The sequence below is a fragment of the Lynx rufus genome, unplaced genomic scaffold (assembly GCF_022079265.1).
Source record: "Lynx rufus isolate CCGP_SWC_20201006 ecotype Redwood Valley unplaced genomic scaffold, mLynRuf1.p SCAF_9, whole genome shotgun sequence".
Taxonomy (NCBI): domain Eukaryota; kingdom Metazoa; phylum Chordata; class Mammalia; order Carnivora; family Felidae; genus Lynx; species Lynx rufus.
This window is the reverse complement of record NW_025814897.1, coordinates 81,440,703-81,467,576: the sequence shown is the minus strand read 5'-3', so window position 1 is coordinate 81,467,576 and position 26,874 is coordinate 81,440,703. Positions and strand designations below refer to the sequence as shown.

Here is a 26,874-nt window from a genome sequence, read left to right as displayed (position 1 = left end):
CAGAACGTTACCCTGGTCAAAGGCTACTGTTTCACTTGAATGTTTAACGTGAAATTGCAGACCTTCTGATCAGGGTATAAATTTTTCTGGCACTGAATAAATGGTTAGTATCATCATTAGTGTCCTTGACCATAAGTGGAAATTAGGAAAACTCACATAATGCTCTGAAGCAAACTATTCTGAATTATTCAGTGTTTATCATTAATTACATACATTATGAAGGCAGAAGATAAAATCACCCAGAACCTTCACACCTAGATGGATTTGATCTAATGAGAAATGTATTGGCTCCTATAGAATAGATGATATTTGTGTTCCTTACATTTGCAGAAAATTATTTTTCATGACCTAGCAGTCCATTGTTTCTCTTTCCTTCTCCTTAAAAGCTCTATCAATATGACAAGGATCTCTTGAGACCCAACAAGCAGAAGACAGATTATCAGACAACTAATTTTGCTAACATCATAAAGCAGACGGCCTTATCACATTGGCTACAAATAATCTAGTGAGTAAAAATAAATCAGGTCATGTTGGAAACTTTGGAAAGCTGGCATTGAAAATTTATCATCGAATATTAATGCCCATTTTATACCATAAGCTTAGTTCTTTCCAGTTTCAGAGTTACTCTTGCTGCTGTAAGTTAGATATTTATAAGGAGAGAGGGAGAAAGATGAACTCTCCGAGGTCCCCATGAGGGTCATTTAAGATTATGGTTCTGGCTATTTGTACTTGTATAGGCTTCTCCAATGTTGGTAGTTTGGTTTCCTAGGCTGGAGATGGCAGATCAAGACAAAACTAGTGGTTTTAAACCCCTCCTTGGTAATAGGCAGTATTTTGAGAAAAATACACATACTTACGTATTTGTACAATTATGCATATAATTTCAGACACTTCGTAGATGCCCTGGGCTCATGTGTGAGCCCCCTTAGAGCTCTATGACACCAGGCAGGCTGAGAACTTCTGGACCAGGCAATCTCACAATACTCCCAGTTCTAGGGACACCTGCCTCTGTAAACTCAGCTCCCTTGGCAGGCCTTTACAGAAATAAGCTGAACCTCATAAGAGCAAAGCCTCCAAGCACTTTGGAAACCCTATAGCTAATCTAACAATGTAGTCATATGAATTTATTTTAAAAATGGACATGAGTGAAGGTATGGAACATTTCTTTCCCCCCTACTAATCTTGCCTTTTTGGAGACTATGAAAAACTAATGCACACCAATGGCCTACGTTTGAAACAGAGGTCATTGAAGACGTTTCTAAGTCTTTAATTTTGTGAAGATAGTATGACTTATAGTTGGAGCACCAGAGATGAAGACCCGCTTATGCTTCTTATCTCATGTCACTGTGCCCAAAAACTCAATTAAGGTTTCAGCATCTTCATTCATAAAGTGGTAATAATAAAGTGGTCTGTTTATTTCCCTGAAGAGTGTGAAGACGGTGGCCAAAGTGTATAAAATAACTAGTAAGAGGACCCTACTTTCTGGATGAATGGTAACTGTCATCAGAGAAGGGATTAGACAAGATACAATATGGCATTGTTTCTCAAACATTAATCATATATCTCTATTTTTGGACAGAGCCACAGACAACGCATTATTTTTTTTTAGATTACACTTTTTCTTTAAAAATAGTCTTTGTCAAAATAATATTAACCTAAAATTAACAAGTTGAGTGCACTGGTTATATTTTTTTCTAACATTAAAATAAAGTCATATCTGTTAAAAATGTTCAAGTCATTGTGATGGAGTTTAAAAATTATTTTAGAGGTGCCTGGGTGGCTCAGTCAGAAGCATCTGGCTCTTGATTTTGGCTCAGGTCATGACTTCATGGTTTCTGAGTTAGAGCCCCACATAGTGCTCTGTGCTGACAGAAAGGAGCTTCCTTGGGATTCTCTGTCTCTCCTTCTCTCTTTCTGTCCCTCCCTCACTCACTGCCTGTCTCTCCCAAAAATAAATAAATAAACATTTAAAAAAATTATTTTAGGGGCGCCTGGGTGGCTTGGTCAGTTGAGTGTCTGACTTCGGCTCAATTTATGATCTCACGGTTCCTGAGTTTGAGCCCTGCATCGGGCTCTGTGCTGACAGCTCAGAGCCTGGAGCTTACTTTGGATTTTGTGTCTCCCTCTCTCTCTTCCCCTCCCCTACTCACTCACTGTCTTTCTCTGCCTCTCAAAAATAAATGTAATAAAAATTTTTTTTAAATTAAAATAATAAAAAAATTATTTTAAAAACCATACTTTGGCAAACATGTAGCTGTAACAAGCCACTAATGCTTTGCTTAAATTAGATCTAATCTGGGTTTATTATTTTCATTGCTCAAGAGAAAGACTTGAGAAAAAGTGGTTTGAGTTTTGATGGTGGAAAGGGAAAAATGAAATGCCGTGAGGAAACCAAGTAGCAGTGCCTGGAGCATCTGACATTCAGACTGGGATTTACAGTCACTGAGGAGTGGGAGGATGGAGTAGGAAGACAGGAGGTCAGGACAGAGACACATGAATTTTAAAGACTGACATTACTGATCTCAGGTCCAGAGCTGGGTTAACTTGTGTCCTTCCTACCATGTAAAAGCTGCATCTCTATTCCGTGGCTGCAGTATTCTAAATCTGGCAAAAAGTAATAGATAGTACATCACTTAAAAAACAGAAATAATAATATAAGGCAGGAGTGGTCAGGACATTAGCTTGGAAGGCAGAAAAACTGGCTGTCTGCTGCTGGTTTACTGATGAAAGTCTTTTGTAATGCACCCCTGTTTGTTTATTTATTTGTTTTGAAAGAGAGCACAAGTGGGATCTAAGAAAGGGCAGAGAGAGAGAGAAAGAGAGAGAGAGAGACAATCCCAAGCAGACTCCTTGCTGTCAGCACAGACCCCAACATGGGGCTCAATCTCATGAACCGAACCTTGAGATCAAAACCTGAGACCAAATCAAGAATCTGACCTCTATCAACTGAACCACCTAGGTACCCCTAATGCCCTCCTGTTTAGAAGCTTGACATGAGATTGTAATTTCCTGAAGGATTTGGAAAGCCATTAAATCACTGCTTATCTTTTATCTGGAACTGCCCCTGAAACTGCCCATAGCAGTCCTCTTCCAGCATGATCCTGTATAGACAGTAAATAGATATGTCAATAAACAAGGAGGGAAATAAGTGACATCTCATGAAAGCCAGATTATTAAAACTCAAGAGGTGAAATTTTCATTAACCTAAAAAGTGCATGCTCGCACTCTCTCTCTCTCTCTCTCTCTCTCTCTTCCACACACACACGCATGTGTGTGCACACAGACACATGCATGCCTGTAATGTACTTAACAACTACTCTGAGCTACATGCTGTAGAAACAGAGGCATCTATCATTCAGCAAATCTTTTTTTAGCTCCAACTCAGCCCCAGACACTTATTGAAGTGACTGGGGAGAGAGAGGTGAACAACAATCAGAAGAACAAAATGAGCACTAAAGGCAAATCCTGTATATTTCAGTTTGAACAAAATGTTTATTAATCACCTGTGATGTGATGAAAATTGTGTCTTTCTCTTTATCTCAGTTGTTTCTTTCCATCTAATGGAGGCAGACAGATCTGGATTTGAATTCTGATTTTGCCTCTTAAGTCTATGTGGACTTGGATTTTACTAAACTTTTTACTCACTGATTTCCTCATTCCTAAAGTAGGAGAAAAATATTCCCTACAATGTAGAGTTAGGTACTCTCTAACAAGTGTGAAGTTCGCATTCTTCTGTCCTGGTTACTATTTTAGGCATGTGTGAAAAACAATGAACAAGACAGATACATCCTCCAGTCAAACTATGTGGGTAAGTGAGCGTGAACTTACTGCTGTAGTTATCAAATGATGAAACTCTGAATGGGCGTCAGGCTGAGGAATGCATGTGCTTTAAGAAAACAAATGGCAGGCATTCAATGACCAAGTGGCTATGTAGTAAAATAAAAAGCATTTTCAAGTATGTGTTTAGAAAGATAACTAACTGCTGCAGCAGAAGTTAAATAGAAGAAGTTATGGTGCCCAGTAAGGGCTAACCAAAGGTAGCCTTTCTCAACATGTAGTTTCTCCTAATCATGTAACATACAAGTAAAATGACTCTAGACATGGAAAAAGAAAAAGTTAAAAAAAACTATAAACTATATACATGAAGAGAAAAAAATCCAGATCAGATGGTGTCATAACTATTTAGGCAAAAGCATCTATGAACACTCAGTCTAGAAGCGACAGAAAAGCTGAGGTAAAGTCAGGGGTATATACACTTCAGCTCTCTGACTCATTCATGAGACACCAAGGCCTAGTCTCGTTCTAATGTCTCAAGGAGAACTCAATTGTATCAAGGACCACTTTAATTCTGGATACCTAAGGTATTTCTATGCCATGGCCCACAATCAACACATATTTGCTTATCTGTGCTCAAATGAGAAATAAACAGAGGAGCCCTTGTCCTTTTATGGCTGATTTAAAGATGACCTTGTTTGGCTTTACATTTTACAAATGATAGTTTAAAAAGATATATTAAGCTGTACCTTTGAAAAAATTAAATATCTTTAGCCCAAGTTACCACTTAGCAGATAATGTATAGTAGTTAAATGCATTGCCTTTGAATTGTTACATTTTTGCTTGCTTTTGAGAAAAGTTCAGAAAATTATACATTTTAGAGCAAGGCTGCTCTCAGTCTAGTGCTGTTGGGTAGGAGGGAAAAGTGGAAATGTAGATGAGGACTCCATGTGAAGGGCAGGTTAAAATTCACCTGCTTTCCACCTAGGTATGGAGAAGATATGGATGAACTGTGTCTAAAAGCAGAATTTCTTCTGGTTATCTTTATATAGCCTAAAAAAAATAAAGCGAAGGAAGAACAAAGAAAATTATGTTTCCTTATGTTTGGGACTTCTTAGGGATTCCTGGTAATGAAGCCCTGTGATACCCTGCCTCCACTTTCCGAATTACCCATCTTTACCCTGACATCTTTCCTTCTTCAGAGCCAGCCTGCACCTGCTCACAGGAATTGATTGTGAAATTTTCAGGAATTTTGAGAATTAGCATATTGGTAACTTAAACAGACCAAGGTGGGCATCAGTAAATGCTTTTTTTTTGAAGACTTTTACCACCACTGCTTATTTATCTCAGTGCATAAAGACACAGAACACGTCTTTGTTGCTTTACAACTGTTTACGTGGTGTTTAGTCTAGTATCTGCTCTATGGTGAATGTATACAAGCTAGATAAACCAGATAGGAGAGTTATCCCATGATTACTCTCTCTCTCTCTCTCTCTCTCTCTCTCTCTCTCTCTCTCTCTCAAAAATAAATAAACATTTACATTCAATAATTCATTTCAAAATCTATATATGACCCTTAAAATCATAACTACTCAGCCTCACAAAAATCTCCAATTCTACTATTTCCATAATTCCCTTATGATAAGGAAGAGATGCACAGGAATAAATTATATATAGGAAGGAAGGCAGAGTAAAACATGAATTTTGTAACAATCTCTGGGAACTCAGTCCACTTAAAGGCAGGACGTCTTCCAGCAGGGTGGCAGAGCCACTCACAGTGCAGGAGTTTAAACAGGATACATAATCTACTTTCTGAGGAGAATTTTGGGGAGCTAGAGTTTTGAAGTTGCTTTTCAGCTTTCTGCTATTAACACCCACCATGGCGGAGGAACAAAGAATGCAGTGGTTTTGGGCTAAAAGATTGTTGTGACTCATTTCTTGGAGACTTCGGAAGCCCAAGAATTCTATGTCACCAGAGTCCTTGCAAATCAGGTTGAGGTCAGCAGGGCAGTGGCAACTGCATTAAGTAATGGTGAATGAGGAACACACAACATTAGAGGTGATTCTTAATAATAGTGTTCAATAAATGTTAGCCAATGCTACTTTTTCCACTAAAAGCCTCCCCTCTTATCTGCTGTTTTGACCCAGTACCACATCAAGACCCTATCAAACAAAGATGACAGATTCCAAGGTCCAGCTTCTACAAGAGTGGTACTTCTTTAATCTTTGTCTCTTCCCCAGGATCCCTTTCTTTTTACAGATGGCTGGCTGCCTTACACCCACTTAATAAAAACACTTCACTCAATGTCAAAAATGCCAGTCATATGTGCTAAACTCTAAGATCTTATGTCAAGATAAGAAATTCCTTGTAGGCAGTCTCCTGCATTTCCCCTTGATACCAAAGGAAAAACTGCTTACCTAAGAAGGACTAGGATGAAAATTCACATCTATAAACACATAAACATTTTGAAATGTTCAGCACTTGAAATGCTCTGGCAAGCATTTGTAGTTCTTGAAAAGATTGCTTTCCAATGAAGTGGCACCATAAAGGAAAACATAAACACAGTTACAGATAATGGCAGTCCCGAGACCTCTATTTAGGAATCCTAAAGGCATTCTCTTTTAACTATTTAATCCCCCTTGCATTTTTAAAAATAAATTTCCTAAAAAATATTTGCCTTATTGATGTACACATTTTAATTTAAAAAGACAACGTTAAATATATTTTAGATAATATAATGGAATCCAATTATATGGATATATGAATTATCCTTACATAGAGATATGAAACATCTGAAGTCATATAATTTCTAAGGATGTCTTCTTAGATACAGATATAAACCATCTGTATTGAGCTTACTTCTGAGTGAGAAAATAAAAGATAAAAGACCAGATTTATAAGTATTCTACAAAATCAATCCCAAGTGACAAGCAAAATCCCCAGAAGCTTCCATGATCCAAGGAGCGGGGAGAGAACTGAACACATTTTGATCATATATATATATATATATATGTATATATATATATCTTTTAAATATATTTCTTAGGTTTTGTTTGCCTTTTAAAAGTTTCTCAGAGTAGCAACAGATTCCTATTTTGTTTAGGGGACTTCTTACACCTCTTTGCCTCCTCAAATTCACGTAACCCATTTTTTCAGGTGCCTTATTTCCTTCTCTACCTTCCGTTTCCATCCAATATTGAAGATAAATCTTATTGACAAGGCCCAACCTAGACATTATCAAAGTCCTTGAAAGACTAGTAACCATTTGTTTGGTGGCACCAGGGAGAAGCGAGCATTCCAGCAACCAACATTCTAGGTCTATTTTCTTCGGTTATAAACATACAACATCTAGCATTTATGAACTTCCCTCATCCTCTTCTTTACTTCTCTCCCCACCCCTCCCCACAAAACCCCATTTGTGGAGAGCACTGGTAAACAAAGTGTAATTTGTCACCTGTAGTCTAGAGGAAAATGAGAGGTTTCATACCACAACACACTTCGATAGACAAATCTCTTCTCCAAGATCATTTTTTTCTTAGTTTTTCTTTTTTTCTCCTAGAGTCCTAAAACTTCGAAATACCTGCCTCCTCCTTCTGGATTCTTTCTCTAACCTCAATCTCCCTCTCATTCTCAGCCCAGAATCAGACCGCCGAAGGAATAAAAGGCCAGCTTTGCCCTTCATTATGACTGTGTGTCCGGGACCAGTTATTTAATCTCTCAAATCTTTGATTTCCCTATCCATAGGAACATGAATCCTTTTTCTTATTGAAAAATTACGGTGTACCAATACAATTCTAACTTTTTAAATGAATATTCGTTCATTCCTCACAAATACCCTAAGAGGTAGGTATATTGACTGCTACCATTCCTGCACTTTCTCTTACAGAGAGGAAATCTGAGGGGCAGTGAATTTAACAATTTTTCCAATGTAGCTTGTAAGAGGCAGCACCAAGATCCAAACTTGTGTGTCCTAAGTCCAGGAGCCAAGTTCTTAACTCTTCTTGTATTGGAAGACATGTTTATATTAAAAGGTGCTAAGAATCGTATCTAGTTCACATGTTTATTATATAAACCCTATGTACTCCTTGGCTCATATTATTTGTCAGTTACTTCAGTAATTTGCTATTATTATTTTTAATTCTTATTTTTTACTTACTACTCCTCTTAGGCATATAAAAGACTGGTATCATCCACAAAAGATCCTCCAATGCCGTATTCGTCCCACAGCATCAAACAGGAGTCTATTCTGTAAACTGAAAGGGCCACGCTGGCATTCATATAAGGGGTTACACGTGGTGCTGAGTTAAGGAGTAACACAGCCCAATTTGCTTTCGTGTTTGAGTCCACCCAGCAGCAGCTCAGTCGGCTGACTCCAATCCAGCAGTGTGCCCGAAAGTGTACCGTAAGTCAGCAGGATGCCACAAACGGGTCTGAGGCATGAGGCACTAGAGGCTCCTGAATAAGACGCATTACATGAATCCACCTTGCCCCCCCCCCCCCCATCTGTAGTCTTTCCACAGCCGGTTCCTCCCCACACAATGTGCTGTAGCCAGGTGTGTCTCCAGCCTTGGCAGCTGCACACACGTGATCTAGTCCAGACTCTGAACTTCTGCTCATGCTGCTCTTCCGATTGCCCCGATCCTCCCACTGCTCCTAACAATGGCTCTTTTCAACTCTCTTTTTCTTTTTTCCGACTCTGCCACTGTTTTTCCAACAATATGTCTGATAGGTACAAAATAGCGCAAGCATTGCTAGAGACAACAGCTCAGGGACAGTTGCTAGTACAAGTTCAGAGTTCAATTTCTCATTCTTTCTTCTTTCTACCCCCAAACCTAGATGTAACTGTATGTGTGTATGTATACACGTTTATATGAGATATAAAATGCAATATACAACACAGAAACACACATGGGATTTTATACATACTGTTAAAAAATCTGCTCTTACTCAACAGGATATCATAAATATCGAGAACAATCAGGACTCTTTAGTTCCAAATGACAGAAATCCAACACAAATCAGACAACTATAACTTCCCCTAACACGAAAGACTTTTTTTTCTGCTCACACTGCAAAAATTATTCAGCTCTCTACCTCTGAAAAGTCCAGGGGTAGAGCTAGTTAACTTCAAAAAGAGCTGGTTCTGGAGATCCAAATGCAGTTGTCAAAATTCTCACTCTCTCTACTATTACAACTTTTCTTTATATCTGTCTCTTAATTCTGTTTTTGCTTGCTTTTTGTGGTTTGTTTCTCTGCTTGTCTTATTCAATCCCTTTAAAAATAACCTCCTTCCTATAGTTGGGGAGGGAGCATCTTTCCTTATAGTTCTTGGAAAACATCCCAGAGCAGAATTCAGCTTGAGGATCTTGTCCGTCAGTGTACCTGTTGTTATAATCAAGAGGATGGAAAATTCGGATTGGCAATCTCAGGGTAAGGAAACAGGGTCAGTTCCACCTGAACAACAAAGTAAATGATGTTTGGACAAACAACAGTAACAGTCCATTGTACATCTTTACATCAATACATAAAATTTTATCTTATCTCATTTGAGTTAGGTTAAAAACAAAGGCTGTTCTAGGTAAGAGTAATGGGTTATTTTCATTTTGTTTTGGTGCAAAGGATACACATGAGATTAAGGATTTATGATACTGGGGTTCCCTAAAGTTTTTCTAGATTTTCAGAGAAGAGTGTCCATGGCTTCATAGTCTCATGGCTTATGTGGACTAGATCTGCTGGGTCAGGGAATCCCAGAACCAAAGGTGGGAAATAATGCAATTTTATATTCCCTTGTTTTATTTATTGTTGTGCCATTGGCTCACTTGAGGATTAGTGGTTCAGGTTGGCTATATCCTATTGCACTGGTTAAACAGCCAGACACTGTAAAAAGCTGAACATTATTCACTTTTATGGTTAGATCATTACTCATTTATATTCTACTGAAGGATATTTCAGTTTGCTTTGCTAAGTTATCCTTTGCAGTGATTCATAATGATGTAATGAATATCCTTATTCTTATATTTCTGTTAATATCTCTAATTGTTTTATTAATACAAATTCCTAGAAGTAAAATTACTCAAAAATTTTCATCTAAAGACAAAGTTGATTTTGTCTTCTCCATAAGCTTTATCCTAACTCTTGAAAGGTACACTAATAATTCTATTGTAGTCTACCTAGAGTTATAATACTCTCTTTCATATTCACTCATTTAACAAGCTTATCATGAGTTCTATTATCAGTCAGGCTCTGTGCAAGGCATAATGTAATTACAAAGACAAATAATCCATGATCCCCATCCTTTAAGAGAGAGTAATTTAGTCAGGGAGACAAATGGGAGGAACAAGTAATTACAATTTGGTGTGATTTATGCTATAAGAGGGGTGAATATAAGTGTCATGAGAGCAAAGATAAAGGGACTATCCTGAGAAACAGAAACCATTTTCCTTCAGAAGGGATATGTTCTCTTCAACAAATATTGCTGGAACAAACTAAACATCCGAATGCAAAAAAAAAAAAAAAACAAGAAAAGAAAAGAAAAGAAAAAGAACCTATACATGGATTTACACTCTTCATGAAAATAATTCAAGATGGGTCAAAGACCTAAATATAGGACATAAAACCATAAAACTCCTAGAAGGTAACAGGAGAAACCCTAGATGACCTTGAATACCGTAATACCTTTTTAAATATAACACCGAAGACACGATCCATGAATGAAATCAATCATAAGCTGGACTCATTAAAATTCTGCTCTGGGAAATACAATATTAAGAGAAGGAAAAGACAAACCACATACTGGGAGAAAGTATTCTCAAATGATACATCTGATAAATGACTGTTATCCAAAATAAGCAAAGAAGTATTAAAACTCAACAATAAAAAAAACAACCCAATGAAAAATGGTATATGATCACTAAATAGGCAACTCACCAAAGAATATGCAAATATGTCAAATAAACATATGAAAAGATGCTCCACATTATATGTCATTTAAAACAACAATGAGTTACCACTAGACATCTACTAAAATGCCCAAAATCCAAAATATTGAAAATAGTAAATGCTGACAAGGATGTAGAGCGGTAGGAACTCTCACTCATTGCTGGTGGGAATGCAAAATAGCACAGCCACTTTGGAAGGCAGTTTGGGGTTCCAAACAAAACTAGACATGTGTGATCCAGAAATTGTATCCCTTGGTATTCACCCAAAGGAGTTGAAAATCTATGTCTGCCAAACCCTGCATATGGATGTCAAAAGCAGCTTTATTCATAACTGCCAAAACTTGGAAGCAACCAAGATGTCGTTCAGTAGGTGAATGGATAAATAAACTCTGGTACATCCACACAATGGAATATTATCCAGCACTAAAAATATATGGGTGATAAAGCTGTGAAAAGACATAGAGGATCCTTAAATGCATATTACTAAGTGAAAGAAGCCAATCTGAAAAGGAATTACACTGTATAATCCCAACTATATGACATTCTGGAAGAGACAAACTATGGAAACAACAAAAAGCAGAAATAAAGAGATCAGTGGTTGCTGTGGAGTGTAGGTAGGGGAAGGGCTTGGGAGGGGAGAGAGATGAATAGGCAGAGCAAAAGGATTTTTAGGGCAATGAATATTCTCTGTATGACATTATAATGATGGATGTATGCCATTAAACATTTGCCCACACCCACAGAACGCACAACACAAAGAGTGAACTGTAAGGTAAACAAAGGACTTCGGGTGAACATGATGTGTCAATGTAGGTTCATCCTTGGTAAACAATGTACATTTTGGTGAGTGATGTTGACAATTGAAGAAGCTACACATGGGTGGGGGGCAAGGGGATACAGGAAATATCTGCACCACCTTCTCAGTTCCGTTGTAAACCTAACATGCTCTTTAAAAAAGTCTTTAAAAATAGTATTTGATTTGATTTGTGAAAAATGAAAGAGGGGAAGAAAACTCTACATGCAAAGGCAAGGGGCATGGGAAAGGGAGAGTATATTCAAGATTTATTAGGTGTTGGGGTACAGGGGTGGCTCAGTTGGTTAAGCATTAGACTTCAGCTCAGGTCACGATCTCACAGTTAGAAAGTTCGAGCCCCACGTCGTAGGGCTGTGTGCTGACAGCCCGGAGCCTGAAGCCTGCTTAGGATTCTGTGTCTCCCTCTCTCTGCCCCTCCCCCACTCATGCTCAGGCTCTCTCTCTCTCTCTTTCTCTCTCTCTCTCTCAATAAAATAAACACACACACACACACACACACACACACACACAGAAAGATTTATTAGGTGTCAGGTTGTGATAGAAGCAATTAGTACCTGGAAGGGTTATCAACAGCATAAAGGATAATTCTTATATACTCTAACATTTGAGACCCATTGATCTTACGTCCCTATTCTTGCCCTCCCCAATAGACTGCAAACTTTTTGGGGACAAGAAATATATTTTATTCATTTTGTATCCACTGTACTTTGCATCATGCAAATGCACACACACACACACACACACACACCACAAATAGCTTAATTAATTATGCAAATTATGATTGTCTTCTCAAAATCACAGATTTTTCTTTCTCATTAAATATCTGAATTTAGGAATTTTTATAATAATGTATATTTTTTCTTATGGCATAAAAATAAAGGGAATAAAAATCACTTATAATCTTGCCATTATCATTGGTTTCTCTCACTACACATGATTATAATTTTGCTTTCAAACCTGCTTTTTTTAAATTCCCTTGACATATTTCCATGTCGTTATAATCAACCTCAAGGTGATTTTTAAATAAATGCCGTCTCTGTGGTTTCCACACTTTGATATTAGAAGCTGATGCATCCATCTCAGCTGTAACCACTCCCAGCTAAACCATGGTCCTCCTCCAGTAGGAATGCTGTCCTGTCACCCCTCCTTCCAACATTGTTGCCCCCATCCTCACACATAGAGTTATTCCATGAAAACAGAAATCTGTTCAAAACCATTTAAAGTTAGGAGAAAATCCAAACTCCCCATCATAAGTCCTTCCAATACTGTGCTTTGCTTACCTCTCTTTCTCCTCTCATTTCGGCCATCCTGGCATTCGGTCTCTGTGTTCCTGCCACACAGGCCACATATCAGTTTCTTGAACACACCAAGCTCTTTCCCACCCCAAGGCCCTCCAAGAGGGCACTCTGCCTGGAATGCCTCTTTCTCCCACTCTTCCCTCCTCAGCTGACTTCTCATCTTTCATTTCTTGTCTTCAATCTCTTCTGAGAGACTGCCTCCCTGGTCACCTCAGGAAGCTTCCCTTCCACCACTAAGGACCCACTTAATGACAACTTGCAAATAGATATTTAGGTGTTGATTTACTTATTTATTTCCTGACCCCTCCACTAGACTACAAGCTTTGCAAGGATAGAGATTTTGCCTCTTTTATTCATGAATGCATATCTAGACTTAGTACAGAGTCTGGCATATGGTAGCCTCTCCAAATGCAGAGTCCACTAGAGATATTAAAGGAATATTTAAAGCAGTCATTCTTAAATGTAGTGCCAGCACCAGGAACATCAACTTATCTGAGAACTTGTTAGAAATGCAAATTCTCAAGCTTCAACTGGAATTATTGTTATCAGAAGCTCTGGGGGTAGAGGCTGGTCGTGTGTGTGTGTGTGTGTGTGTGTGTGTGTGTGTGTGTGTGTGTCAACAGGCTCTACAAGTGATTCTGCTGTTCTCAGTCTGACAACGACTGCTGTAAGGTATCTCTGTTTAAAAGTTGCTGCAGCCAACATTTCTTAGAATGTGAGGTTGGAACCTTAAATATAACTAAATGTAGTCTCTCATTTTATTCAGGAAAATAATGTCAAAAAAGAAATTTTTTATGTTTTAATTCAACAGTGATAGTTCTGCTTATAAGTTTGCTTTTAACATAGTAAAGCATGCATATTTTTTATGATCATTAAGTATAATTATGCAGCACAGACTCTTTCCTGAAAGGAGTCTTCAAATGTAAAGCTACTTTTATACTGATGGCTGAATATTAATTCAATTAAATTCAGATATAATTATGGAAAATTTGCATTTCCTACTTCTCTTATGGTTCAAACAATGAATTGATCTGGATGATTTATCAGATACTTTGTCTTTGAGTTGTAATTTTCCCATAGTGATTTACTTATTATATTTAAGGGGAATCATTAGGTTTTCACATTTGGAGTGTCCTATTTAATAAAGCTGATTCATTGGTCAACACAGTATCAATGGGGTCACAAAGAAGATGGAAAATTAATTATTGAAGACAAGACTTCAGATCAGATCCAAAACACCTGACTTACCTGATCTGCATAAGTGGATAAAATGTGGCTTTGAATACCATCTGATAAGATGTATATATCCATGGAAAGAGTCAAAATTATGAAGCAAGTGTAAATACTCTTTTAAAAAGTTAAAAAGGAAACGAAAGAGAGGAGAGAAACACAATACTGACTGAACTTCTATAATGTGACAGGCATTGCACTAAGTCGTGTTTTTTAGACTATCTTATATTATTCTCTGTCCACCCATTTTTATTTACTCAAAATATCAAAGGTTTTCTGGCTTATGTAAAGCAAACCAAAAGTCAAGCTGTTCTAAGTAGAATGATCTATGATGGAGCATAGACTGATTTTCTACCAGGTTCTCAATGAAACAAACATTTGTAAAAAAAAAAAAAAGTATGTGAGCTTTAAATATCATCTTAGTAATTTACTTGCACTAAGAATATATTTGGGTATACCTTTCCTGCTCACAGATTTTTTTATTTTAAATACCATGTAAGGACTCTGTTGAGTACTTACTTTTTCTTAAAGAAAAGAATATTTATTTCCATATCCATTTTAAGTGATCTCACCTGAAATGCGGATTCAGAAACCTAACCTCTGATTTCCTAAAGGGAAGCAGTTAATATCTTTAAACAAAGAAATCAAAATGAAGCCTTTGGAATGGAAAAAGAATTAATTTTATCCTCTTTAAAACCATGAGAAAATAAAGATAACAGGTTGAAACATTTTTCCGTAGCTTAAATCACAGTGACTTTCATTGTGACTTGTTTACTTTAACATTTTTTGCTGCGAGTTATGCTTCTTTCAATTCAGATTTTTTTCTCAGATTTTCTATTTTGACCGAAATTATTTACTAAAATATTTTATATAAAAATAACTTCTTAAGAACATTTTAAAAATACACACTTTTACAAATAATTGTATCTTACATATTCTTGAATCAAGACCTAATTTTACAGTAGGATTTGGGAGTAACTATTTTAGTGAAACCAATAATCGAATGCATTTAAAAACAGTAAAAACTTCAGAAAGGCACCATTTGTTTCACATACAAAGACAAACACAGATGCTCAAAAGGTAACAATTTAGATCACATACTTCAAGTTTTTAAGAACGCATTTCTGATATTTTGAAATAAGAGACATACTCATCCCCAGTTCTGAAACTAATATCAATTATTCTTAATTGGCTTCTCTACATATTTCAAAGGAAACAGAAAGTAACATAGAATTCCTAGATTGATGTACTAGTAAACGTACCACCGTCAGAATTCTGGGTTCAGCTGCATTTGGAATCCTTCATTGCTGACAACAGAATTGCAAATGACAAGCTTCTTTCAAGCACTCTTCAGCACGACAACAGAAAGTTCTCCCTTCCACTGCCTGCTTTTTTTCCATTAGCTAGAGTGTTACAGATTGAATGCTGCAGGAGGCATTTGACTGGAGGGTTTTTAGACAACTCTTTAAAATGCCTGAGTTTGAATAATGATTAAAAAAAGAAAAAAAAAAGACAACTCATTTCTTTATAAGAACTTCTCTCTTTTTTTTTAAATTTATTTAAGAGGATTGGCTATGGGGTGGGGGGTGGGGTTAGAGGACATCTTCATGTGTCATTGGTTAATAGTTTCTATGTATGATTCACCTAAGTGACATTTAGTCATATAATGTCAGTGACATTTTCCTAATTTTACTGTCAATTTCTAATAATCTATTGCACATTCTTATGTTATTTGAACGAGTTGGGCAGATTAGCATAAAGGTCGGAGGTATGTTTCAGTCTGAATAATAGCGGTCTGGCAAAAGAACACTTTTATTGATGAAACATTTTTTATTTAATGTTTTTGATAGCTGAGTGGTGTTCACTAGGATTTCCTTTTTTTTTCAGCTTTTCAAGGAAATTGCCTCATTTTCTTGTTCATGGAGGAAAGGTACAATAGAAACCTTTATGGTTTCTGAAAAATCCTGCATCTGGTTAAACTTGACATTGTAGCCTATTGGCTCAGGGCTACGTATAACGAAGTGACTGTAATCTGAAAGCAACAGAAGTAAGTGTTATCTAAAAATAAATTAAAAATACAATTGAACAGTTTTGTCCCTCTGTGGTTAACATTTACATGATGAGACCCAACAGAGGATTGCATTTATATCTGTCAAGAAAGCCTCCACAAGACAGCTTAGAATTGGGACTGACAGGATACTGAACTAAGTAACAGCCACTTAATGGATATGGCCTTGAATTAACCAACATGCTTAAAAATTGGTCTTCCAGTGAACCCACAATATAGGGAATTTTAACTTCACGCAATAGCTTGAAACCTTTATGAGACAAAGCATAGATTATTGTAATCCTTGTGTTGAAATTGCCTGTCATCAAGGGATTAATCAAATCATCCAGGTTTCAATGACTGAGACCCTTATCTGAACTCTCGATTTATATCTTGCAAAGCAGTCAATAGCAATTACTCAATTAAAAAATTTCCACAAGCATCAGAAATTATTTAATAAATTCAACAGCGCTTTATATTTGCTGACATTTTCTTTAAAAATAGTGACAGCTGCTCAAATAATTCATATTTTGATAGGCTCATTTGGTGAGATTAACAAGTCTACATGCCCTGGGGTGTCTGGGTGGCTCAGTCAGTTAAGCATCTGACTTTTGATTTGGGCTCAGGTCATGATTTCATGGTTCCTTGAGTTTGAGCCCTGCATCGGTCTCTGCACTGACAGTGGGGAGCCTGCTTGGGATTCTCTTTCCCCTCTCCCTCTGCCCTTCCCTCACTTGTGCTTTCTCTTTCAAAAATAAACTTAAACACACACACACACACACACACACACACACACACACAAGTCTCCATGCTAGTGTGAATGGAGGAAAAGGACATGGGAAGGTGAAGGAATAGAAGCATCACAGGAGGAACGAATATTTTACAGTTTATCCGTATCTGAGCTTGGGAGTCTCAGTTTTATTGTATTTTTCCTTAAGCATAAAACATTGAGGAAAGCACAAAACTCATGGTCTCTAATACATATGGTCATTCATTCCCCCGTAATGTGAACCTGTTCTCGAACTACCTGATAAACTTGTCTCACACTTCCTACAGTCCCTTGTGCACACCTCTAGTCTGTACAACCTTGCCCAATGCTTAACAGGGTGGTGGACTCTATACAACTCCTGCCTACTGCTTCCCCAATTGTATATTAACAGGGAAATCATTTAGCCATTCTGAGCCTCCATTTCCACACGTATGAGATGGGAGTGAAAAACAGACCCCACCTTTTTAAAGTCGTCGTGAGGCTAAAAGAATGTATCAACAAAATCACTGAAAAATCCTCAATAAATATTAGCCATTGTAGTATTTAATATTAGCATTATTAAATGCTCCAACCCCCAATCCTGTGGTCTTTCTCTACACACACAACCTGGGGGCCCTGGAGGTGGGAGATTAATGTAAACTTGACTTTCAATGTATCCAAATAACATAAGTTTTGATCTGACTTCTCTGACTGCCTTCATGTCTAAGCAGAGAACCGGTCTGATGTGGGCCTACCATTGACTGAATGTATAAAAGTCAAGTAGAACGATCATCTGAACCTTTTCAATGGTATGTTGACACACTAATTTACTGAGTTTACTTTCACATCCGATAATCATGTACAAATTCTGCAGAGAGGTTATTGCAGCTCTCATTTTAGAGCTAAGTTCCCCAGGGAGACTTAGAAGGTAGATCTCCCAAGATGAACTCTTAAGCTCTCATGGAGAAAACCAGTGAGCTGATGATTCAGGAAATTTCCTATATGTCTTACTACCTAAATATTAGTGTCAGGAAAGAGAAAATATCTGTACATCTCATTTGCTTACTTGTACTGGCTATGGAATACTAAATAGGCAGGCATATTTTTTCCCATATAGTCTTTGAAGGAACTAAAGACACCAATTCATCAAATTCATCCCTCACCTAAATTTACTCTTATAATTAAAATGTCTTCATGTCTTGATTTCCTAGCCTTCCATTCCAACATAGCTGTTGAACTTTTTTTTTTTTTTTTCTGATTGACAAGGGGAATTCCTGTTCCATAGAGTAGATGCATTTGAAAATATTTCATCTACTGATTATTATGCAATCCTAAGGAATACCTACCCACTCCCTGTGACTGACTTTTACTGACATTTAGTAATATTAAATTTGAAACAAACTCCCTGCCTTTTTTACTTACTTATTTGTTGATACAAAAATAAAGTACAAATAGGTCAGTCCATTCCTGGGATGTTGTAAGTTAGCCACACAGATAATAAAAAGCAAAGCTGCCTATTTCAGAGCAACATTTCAAGGTTTCTGAAGGTGTGATTAATGTGTAAGTATATTTCTTACGGTTAACTACTGAACTGGAGTCAGAAAGGCATAGGTTCTGGAATCAAAGAGACATGGTACAATCCAGCTGGGTTACTGTCTAGCTCAGAGACTGGACAAAACACCTTTAACCTTTATTTTCTTCATTAGTAAAATGAGAATACTACTGGTTCCTCTCATTGAGTGTGGGAGTTAAATGAGATAATACATACAAAGTGCTTACCGCAGCTTCCGGTGTATAAGTGATCAATATGTATTAGGGGGAGGAACCGAAATGCTACTTACAATAGCTACCAGACTACAAAGATGAAGTCCTGAACTGTTCTTGTCTTGCCAGTGTAGCAAGTGGAAGAGCAGTTTCAGGAAACGGAACCATCTTATTTTTCAAATCTTGGCTCAGTCATTCATTAGCCGTGTAAAATTTCAAAATGGGGATGATGTTGTATGATAATACTTATGGCTTGAATTTAAGAACACATGACATAACCTTAAATCATTTGAATCCTATGACCCAGTGATAAACACTTTAAAAATTTGTTGTGTATCTTCTCAGTAAGAGTTAGATATTTTTATATAATCAATATCAAACTATACATGTTGCTTTTAATAACAACCTTCTTGTTTAATCATACATTGTGATCATTTCTCATCCTTACCTATTTTTGGAAGTTTATTTTTCAATTGCCTCATTTGAGGGATTAGTTTTTATTCAACTTATTTATTTAAATTCAAGTTAGTTAACATACAGTGTAGTCCTGCTTTCAGCAGTAGAATCCATTGATTCATCACATATAACACCTGGTGCTCATCCCAGGAAGTGTCCTCCTTAATGCCCAACGTCCATTTAGCCCATCCTCCCCACCTACCTCCCGTCCAGCAACTCTGCTCTCTGTACTTAAGAGTTTCTTATGGTTTGCCTCCCTCTCTGTTTTTATCTTATTTTTCCTTCCCTTCCACTATGTTCATCTGTCGTGTTTCTTAAATTCCACATAAGAGTGAAATTGTGATATTTGTCTTTCTCTGACTATGTCGCTTAGCACAGTATACTCTAGTTCCATCTACATTGTTGCAAATGAAGGCGTTATTATTTTTAATTTTAAATTTTACTTTAGAACATTTAAGTGTTTATAGTCCCTCACCACCCACAAATTACAGTGTGAGAAACATCCAAACATAATTATATGGGCCAACATCTAATTACATTCTCCGAATAAATTCTTAGAAGTGGCTCAAAAGGTAAGATTATTTTAAGGCTTTTAATCCTCATTGTTAAGTTGTTTTCCAGAAAATGAGGATCAATATACATGTCTACCAGCTAGCAATAAACAGTTTATAGTGTCAATACTGGTTTTTTTTAAATTATTTTTTAATTTGATTAAAAAAAAAACATTGCTTATGGGGCCCATGGGTGGCTTCAGTCAGTTAAGAGTCTGACTTTGGCTCAGGCCATGATCTCACAGTTGGTGAGTTCGAGCCCCACATCGGGCTCTGTGCTGACAGCTCAGAACCTGAAACCTGTTTAGGATTCTTTGTCTTCCTCTTTCTCTGCTCCTCCCCCCTTCACACTCTGTCTCTCAAAAATAAATAAACATTAAAAAAGAACATTGCTTATGTTTGCATTTCTGCAATTGCTAGTACTGCTAATAGTTTTACATGTTAAATTATACTACTTTTCAATTTTTTCACTCATATTTATCGATTATATAATATCTTTATAAGTTAAGAATATTAACTATTGTTTGGTAAGTATGTTCTATTGTATCAGTTCATTATCATATCTTACGTTTATCCCTTACTCTAATTTTATTGTAATTTTGATACTGATTATAATGTAAATAGTCAAATCTATCAAGTTTTCCATAATCAATTGTTTACAAATGTTTCTTTATTTGTTTTGGGGGGTGCAGAGAGAGAAAAGGAGAGAGAGAATCCTATGCAGGCTCCCTGCTGTCAGCACAGAGTCCAACACCTGGCTCAATCTCAACAACTGTGAGATTATGACCTGAGGCAAAATCGAGTCAGCCATTTAACTGACTGAGCCACCTAGGCGCCCCTATGATTGATTTCATTGTTTTTTTAAAAAGACCATTTAGAAAGGCCATTTCACTATTCTGTGATTAGCAAAAAAAAAAAAAATGCTTATTTTATATTTATATATCCATTTTAAGTCTATTAACTGTTTAGCTCTTCAATAATTCATTTGGCTGTCAAATGCACTAGGCATCTAAAATTAGTGTAACCCCTTATTGACCTATTATTGTGAGAACATTTGCACATTTTGAAAGATCAATATTTCACTACCGATGTGAAATACCTTCATCATAACACCACACACACACACACACACACACACACACACACACATCACATACTACCTTTAGGTTTAAGTAATCTACAGATAATGTGGAAGGATTCTAAAAAATCTTACACTAAATGTTCTGTAATATCTACACTACCAATAGGCTGGTAAAACACAAGTCCTCACCACTTACTAGGGAAGGTTTCTGAGGGTCAAGGTAAATACCTAATGGCACTAAACTCCTATGGTTGCAGGGAGGATAAAACTTTCTTCTATGTTAGACAGACTCTGCAAACAAGACCAAGCATCTTTTGGGCTGCTGGAAAAGAAGTCTTCTTATACTAGGCAAGAAAATAAACTTAAGAAAGTGGCCAGAAAAACAAATCAAGATAACCTGTTGTATGTTCCATAATATATATGAAAATTAAATATTTAGGGTACCATTTCCAACAATAACATTACTAAATAAAAAAAATATTACTTCTGGTCCTAACATTATGAAAATATGAACATTTTCCTTAGAAACTGACTTATCCCATTACATGCAAATAATTAGCACTTAATTTCATGTGTAATTTTGTCAATTAAAGCAGCCCCATAGGGCCCAGTTTAGTAATTTATCTTGTAGTTTAAGTCATAATTATCTCATAATTGCTAGGAAAAAAAGTATGCAAGTTCAGAATGCTAATAATCCCTATACACTACTTGGAGGCAAAGAGCCACTGAGGCACATGAAACATTTGCTGATACCCACATGGAAGGTACAGGAAACTGCAGAGGCCATCCTCCTCTCGTGTTCTCCAACATATGATGTGTCTCCAGCCTCCATAGAAAATTATTCCTGCTACCAGTTGAGTTGAAGATGAACACCATCTGCCAATGCCAGTTGACACAGTCAAACTGAATGGCTTTGTGATCTAAATTTAATGAACTGCTAAAATATTCATATCAAGATTTTCCTGATCCATAACCTTTTTCCTGTCTGTTTTGATACTCAGCATCCTTTAAGAGGAGTAGTCACTGTAATTTGGAATATAGATTCATATTCCCAGACTGGCTACTGGCCACATCTGCAATTGTTTTTGGCATCCTGAGGGATAGTGGCAGCAGGAAATTCTTCATTAACATTCACTACAGAAGCCATGGGTTCTGCTTCACAGATTTGTGCCTTCTAACCTAAATGAACTGTAGATGTTTCCTGTAAATTATCCACATCTAGAGGCCTTAGCTGGTGTGTAGGACAGGGTGCTTTGACAGAGAGGGATTTTGCTTCTGGGGGTCATCCAGCTGGCTGTAGGATGTGATCTTTAATCGTTATTCATAATGATCTCTATATTAACAAGACAAAAAAAGGAAATATTCACCCAAACTGTTTTAAAAACAATTTCTCTACTCTAGAACTCTGGTTGCAGTCAGAGCAGGTGCCTTGGTCTATATGGATTTACAGAATTTTTCCTTTTTTTCATTACAAATTTACTTTCTGAAATTTTTTATCCATATAGTTGTGACAGAGACTTTTTGTCAAAATGTGAAAGAAGGAAAGAAAGAAAGAAAGAAAGAAAGAAAGAAAGAAAGAAAGAAATTTGTCTTTAAAAAATAATTCTTCACCAATTTTAGTGGGTACTTGTGACTACTGCTAACTATCCACACATAGTTCCATTGAAGGTAATCTTGAAATTCTACCCTGATTTGATATTATCACAAAGAAAACACTTTTGCAAATAGAGTTGTTTTTTTTAAAGATAAACAATGTCAGAATGTTTTAGATAGGCTGGCTAGATACCATGCTATTTAGATTATGACATTTAAAATATACTTGGGCTCTGTGGAGCGAAATGGGTAATATGAGTATGTTATGGAAAACCTAGGGACAATTTTTCAAATCTTCCCAGTAATGGAGGAAGAATTCACTTTACATTAACAATCACTGGTGTCAGCCCACATGCTATCCTTTAACATTCATGGCCGCATCCATTATCTACTGCTGAGAAACAAATCATCACCAAACGATTTTCATTTAGATCATGATTCCGTGGGGAGGCTGGGCCCAACTGGGTAGTTCATCTGGGTTCAGCTGAACTGTTTCAGGCTCTGAGTTTCCTGGTCTTTGCCACTGAATTCTTTCATATTTCTGCTTCAGTTGGGGCAATTGGGCTCACTAGGCTCTGATCCACATGGCTCATCCTCAGGCAGGACAATTCTGGCTTGTTTACTGTGGTGGAGGCACAGACCCAAGAGAAAGAATGGGAGCGCAAGATCTTTGGAGTCCAAGGTTCAGTATTGTCACATTGTGACTTTCTGCAGCAGTCTGCTAGCCAAAGCAAGGCCCAAGGCCATTCTAAGGATTCTATCTCTTGATGGGAGATGCTAAAAATAGAGATATAAGAAAGACTGTGGCCTATGTCCCATCTACTACAGTGCCTCTGAGTTATTTAAAATGGCTCCTGTCAAAAAGCTTGAGGCTAGCCTAAATCTAGACTTATCACATAGTTAGTATGATCTCTCATTTCCAGAGCCTCTTAGCTTTCTCCATTTGTATGCATGTATCCTGTGCTGCATCCCGATACCTGGACAGCAAAACCTGTCCGTATGTGCCATCTTCATTTGTCCTACAAGTGCCAAGTTTTGCACGTGGTATCTTCCAAATACATAACATAAATATTCACTACTATTTTCTATTACTTTATCAATATCACTTCATCATAGGAGATTGTAGATGTTTTCATTTTCTCAAATATTAAAGGATTTTAGTATAAATGACATCCCAAAAGTTCATGATTAGAATAACATATCCTAAAGATCCAATTCATTGTTCTCAAAATGAATTCTATAACAAACTGTGGTGCCTTACAAATATACTTACTTCATTAAATTATCATAAGCAGTGGATATATGGTCATAATTTAAACTCAGCATGCTGACTCAAGATCATTCAGGCAACGTTTGCACAATGGTTGACAAATCAAATGCTCCATACATTTTTAGATTTGCTTGTTTGTTTTTAAAGCTGATGAGCTCAACAGACTTCCTCATAAATTCAATGTAAAATGAATTTACCTACTTTATAAGAAATATGGCAAATTTTGATAGAAAGCTCCCCTTGTTTTCCTGTAATCCAGTACTTATCATTACTCACGATATAGTTTCCATTAGCAGTCACTTTCTCCTGAAAGTTTTTGCTTTTTAAACTTGTTCCCTCACCTCTAAAATGATCCCTTTGCAATTGAGTAACTTCTATAAAGACATAAAATATCAGTTGCACCACATCATATGCATGGAGCATGTGGCAATCAGTACAATATCCCAACCAGAAAAAAAATGTGTGAAGCACAGATCTTCAGCCACAGAATGTATATATATATTCATACATGTTAATTTAAACAATATGAAAGTTGCTATTTTGTAGCACATAAATGAAGGGATCTTGTCAATTTCATAAGGTCCAACTTAAAATATACATAATCTAATATATGCACACACATATGCACATAAATACTCATATCACTTAGTAGTGGGAAGGAGTAAGAGGAAGGTTGACCAATTTATAAATGTAAGGATATCCAGATACTGGCCCAAAAAGTAGAAATAAAAGTCACTGCTCTTCAAGGTTCCCTGTAACAAATGTACACAATTAACATAATCCAACAGATTATTTTGCCCTTCATTTGTAGACAGGCAAGTAACCAGTGAACATTTTCTTTCTTTTTATAATGGGACCATTTTTTCAAATGGGATTTGTACTGTGATCGAAGCTATGAAATGTATAAAAGTGGATGTATTTCAACAGAAACTAAAAAAGTGAGTCCAAACCATCCAGGTGATACATGACTTTTCTCTACATTTTGAGTAGAATTACAATAGCAGGAAAGTATGTAATTACATTCAGGAAGACATTATACTAGGATTTCTTAGTTCGAACAACTATTACCATCATCACATACCATTCCCTTAACATCAAAAATAAAATATGCATGCAGGTTTAACTATTTCTTCTTAACTTTTATATTACACAGTTCAAGTCTGGTCAAAGTGAGATTGAGAAATAGCTACTGTTGGGGTGCCTGGCTGGCTTAGTCTGTAGAGCATGTGACTCTTGATCTCTGGCTTGAGCTCAAGCCCCACATTGGGAGTGGAGCCTACAATGAAAGAAAGAAAGAAAAAGAAAGAAAGAAAGAAGAAGAAAGAAGGAAGGAAAGAAGAAAGGAAGGAAGGAAGGAAGGAAGGAAGGAAGGAAGGAAGGAAGGAAGGAAAGAAGAGAAAAGAAAGGAAGGAAGAAGGAAAGAAAGAAACAAAGAAAGGGCAGGCTACTGTTGAGCAACAATAAAATGGTGGGGTATCATTGGTGGCATGTGGTAAATCCTAGACAAGCAGATGAGACAGATTTTATTTAATCTTAGTTCATTTCCTAATTACTTTTTAAATTTTTAAAAATGTTTTTATTTATTTTTGAAGGAGAGAGACAGAGCATGAGCGGGGGAGGAGCAGAGAGAGAGGGAGACACAGAATCCAAAGCAGGCTCTAGGCTCTAAGCTGTCAGCACAGAGACTGATGCAGGGCTCAAACTCACAAACTGTGAGATCATGACCTGAGCCAAAGTCAGACGCTTAACGGGTGGAACCATCCAGGAGCCCCTCATTTCTTAATTATTTAAAGCATACTGTGTTTGCCTGCTCATTGGTGCCATAGGCATCTTAAAGAACAACATCTGTTTGCTTGTTTTTATTTCCTATTTCTGATAACCTCTCCTCTCAGTTGACCTGAAACAATGTTTCACAGATAGAAGAAACATTCTAAACATCATGATGATCAGACAGTCACAAGGAGGCGGATGAAGTAACAGGGTAGACAAACTCCTGATTTGTAAAGATAACCTAAGAGTTATTGGCACAAAATACTGACCACATTTAACAAAACAAAACGAAAGAGGGATGGAGAAATTTGACACAAGCATTTATTCTTACATCTATTTATCAAAGTTGGTCTCATTTATGATGGTAATATTTAAATTGTGCCAAATTTCTTCACTGATGCTTTTGTGGTGACTAATGAAGGGATTTTCAAAACTAATCCAAGCCAAACCAAATCAAACATCAGAGAAATATATATTCAAGGGTGTGATTATTAGACTTGCAGAAACAATGAAAACAAGTCATTCCCCTGTGTTAACCTGCAGATTTCTTTTACAAAGCCATTCCCACTTTAATCAATAGGAAACAATGAAAAAAAAAGTGGGCTTGGACTGAGTCAGAATTTGTCTTGGAACATATCAAACAGGGATGCTATTTGGTGTTGAATAACCAAACTCAGATGCTTTGAAGAGTGCACAAAATCATTTTGTTTGAGGGATGGTCGGATTGCTGCAGCCAGGTTTTTTTTCTTTTTTAAACTGAACTCTAGCCCAGTTCTTACTCTGTGGAAGAACTACAGTTTCAATGAGGTATTCTCTGCCTCCATGTTGTTATAAAAAACCTGCATATAGTCAGCTATGCTCTTAAAATACTTTCATATGGTTGTCTCATGCACTCATCAAAGAATTCTGTCAACCAGACAGCATAATCCAACTTTACAGATGAAAAAAACAACGCTCGGTGAGTTTAATTAACCGGTTCAAATTATCACAACTAGGAAGGAGTGGAACTAGAAATCAAATCTTGGTCCATTCCATGCTCTCATGCAACCATGCTGCCTTTCAATAAAAATGTAAAATGAGGCAATAAACCCCTAAAGGTTAATGTTGCAGTTCAGACTGTTTTTAAAAAATGTTTGATAATATACATGAATATGATGTCTACATATAACTTTCCACCTTTAAGTCCTTAAAGATGTGTATTAAGCTGTGTGACCTCTTATACTCTCCAGCACAATATGCATTAATGTTGAAAGGAAATGCAAGGGTTTAGACATATTGCTTTCAAGTGACTTATTGATAGTTTAGTTTGTATTACCTTAGACAATTTTGCCTTGGATTCAGAATTATCTTTGGGAACAGAGTCTTTAATAAGCCGAGATCGGTCATAATTAGCATGTTCTGATTCATCCATGTAATCCTTATCTTTTCCTAGGGCTAGAAAAGAGAAAGAGAAAATTACATCCATTTTTATACTTCTTCCTTTTCTTTCTCTTTAAATGTACTAATCTCTCTTTTATTCATGTTTTCCAAGGGTTAGCC

General features: G+C 36.7%; 1 protein-coding gene across 1 annotated transcript in view; it reads right to left on the bottom strand.

Annotated features, from left to right (window-relative positions):
• The window catches only part of ANO3 (anoctamin 3), a 413,517-nt gene that overhangs the window by 141,565 nt on the left and 245,078 nt on the right, over positions 1 to 26,874 (bottom strand). Inside the window, exon 5 of the mRNA XM_047071708.1 lies at positions 26,651 to 26,769. Within this exon, the coding sequence (XP_046927664.1) occupies positions 26,651 to 26,769 (119 nt within the window). The remainder of the gene's footprint in view (positions 1 to 26,650; positions 26,770 to 26,874) is intronic.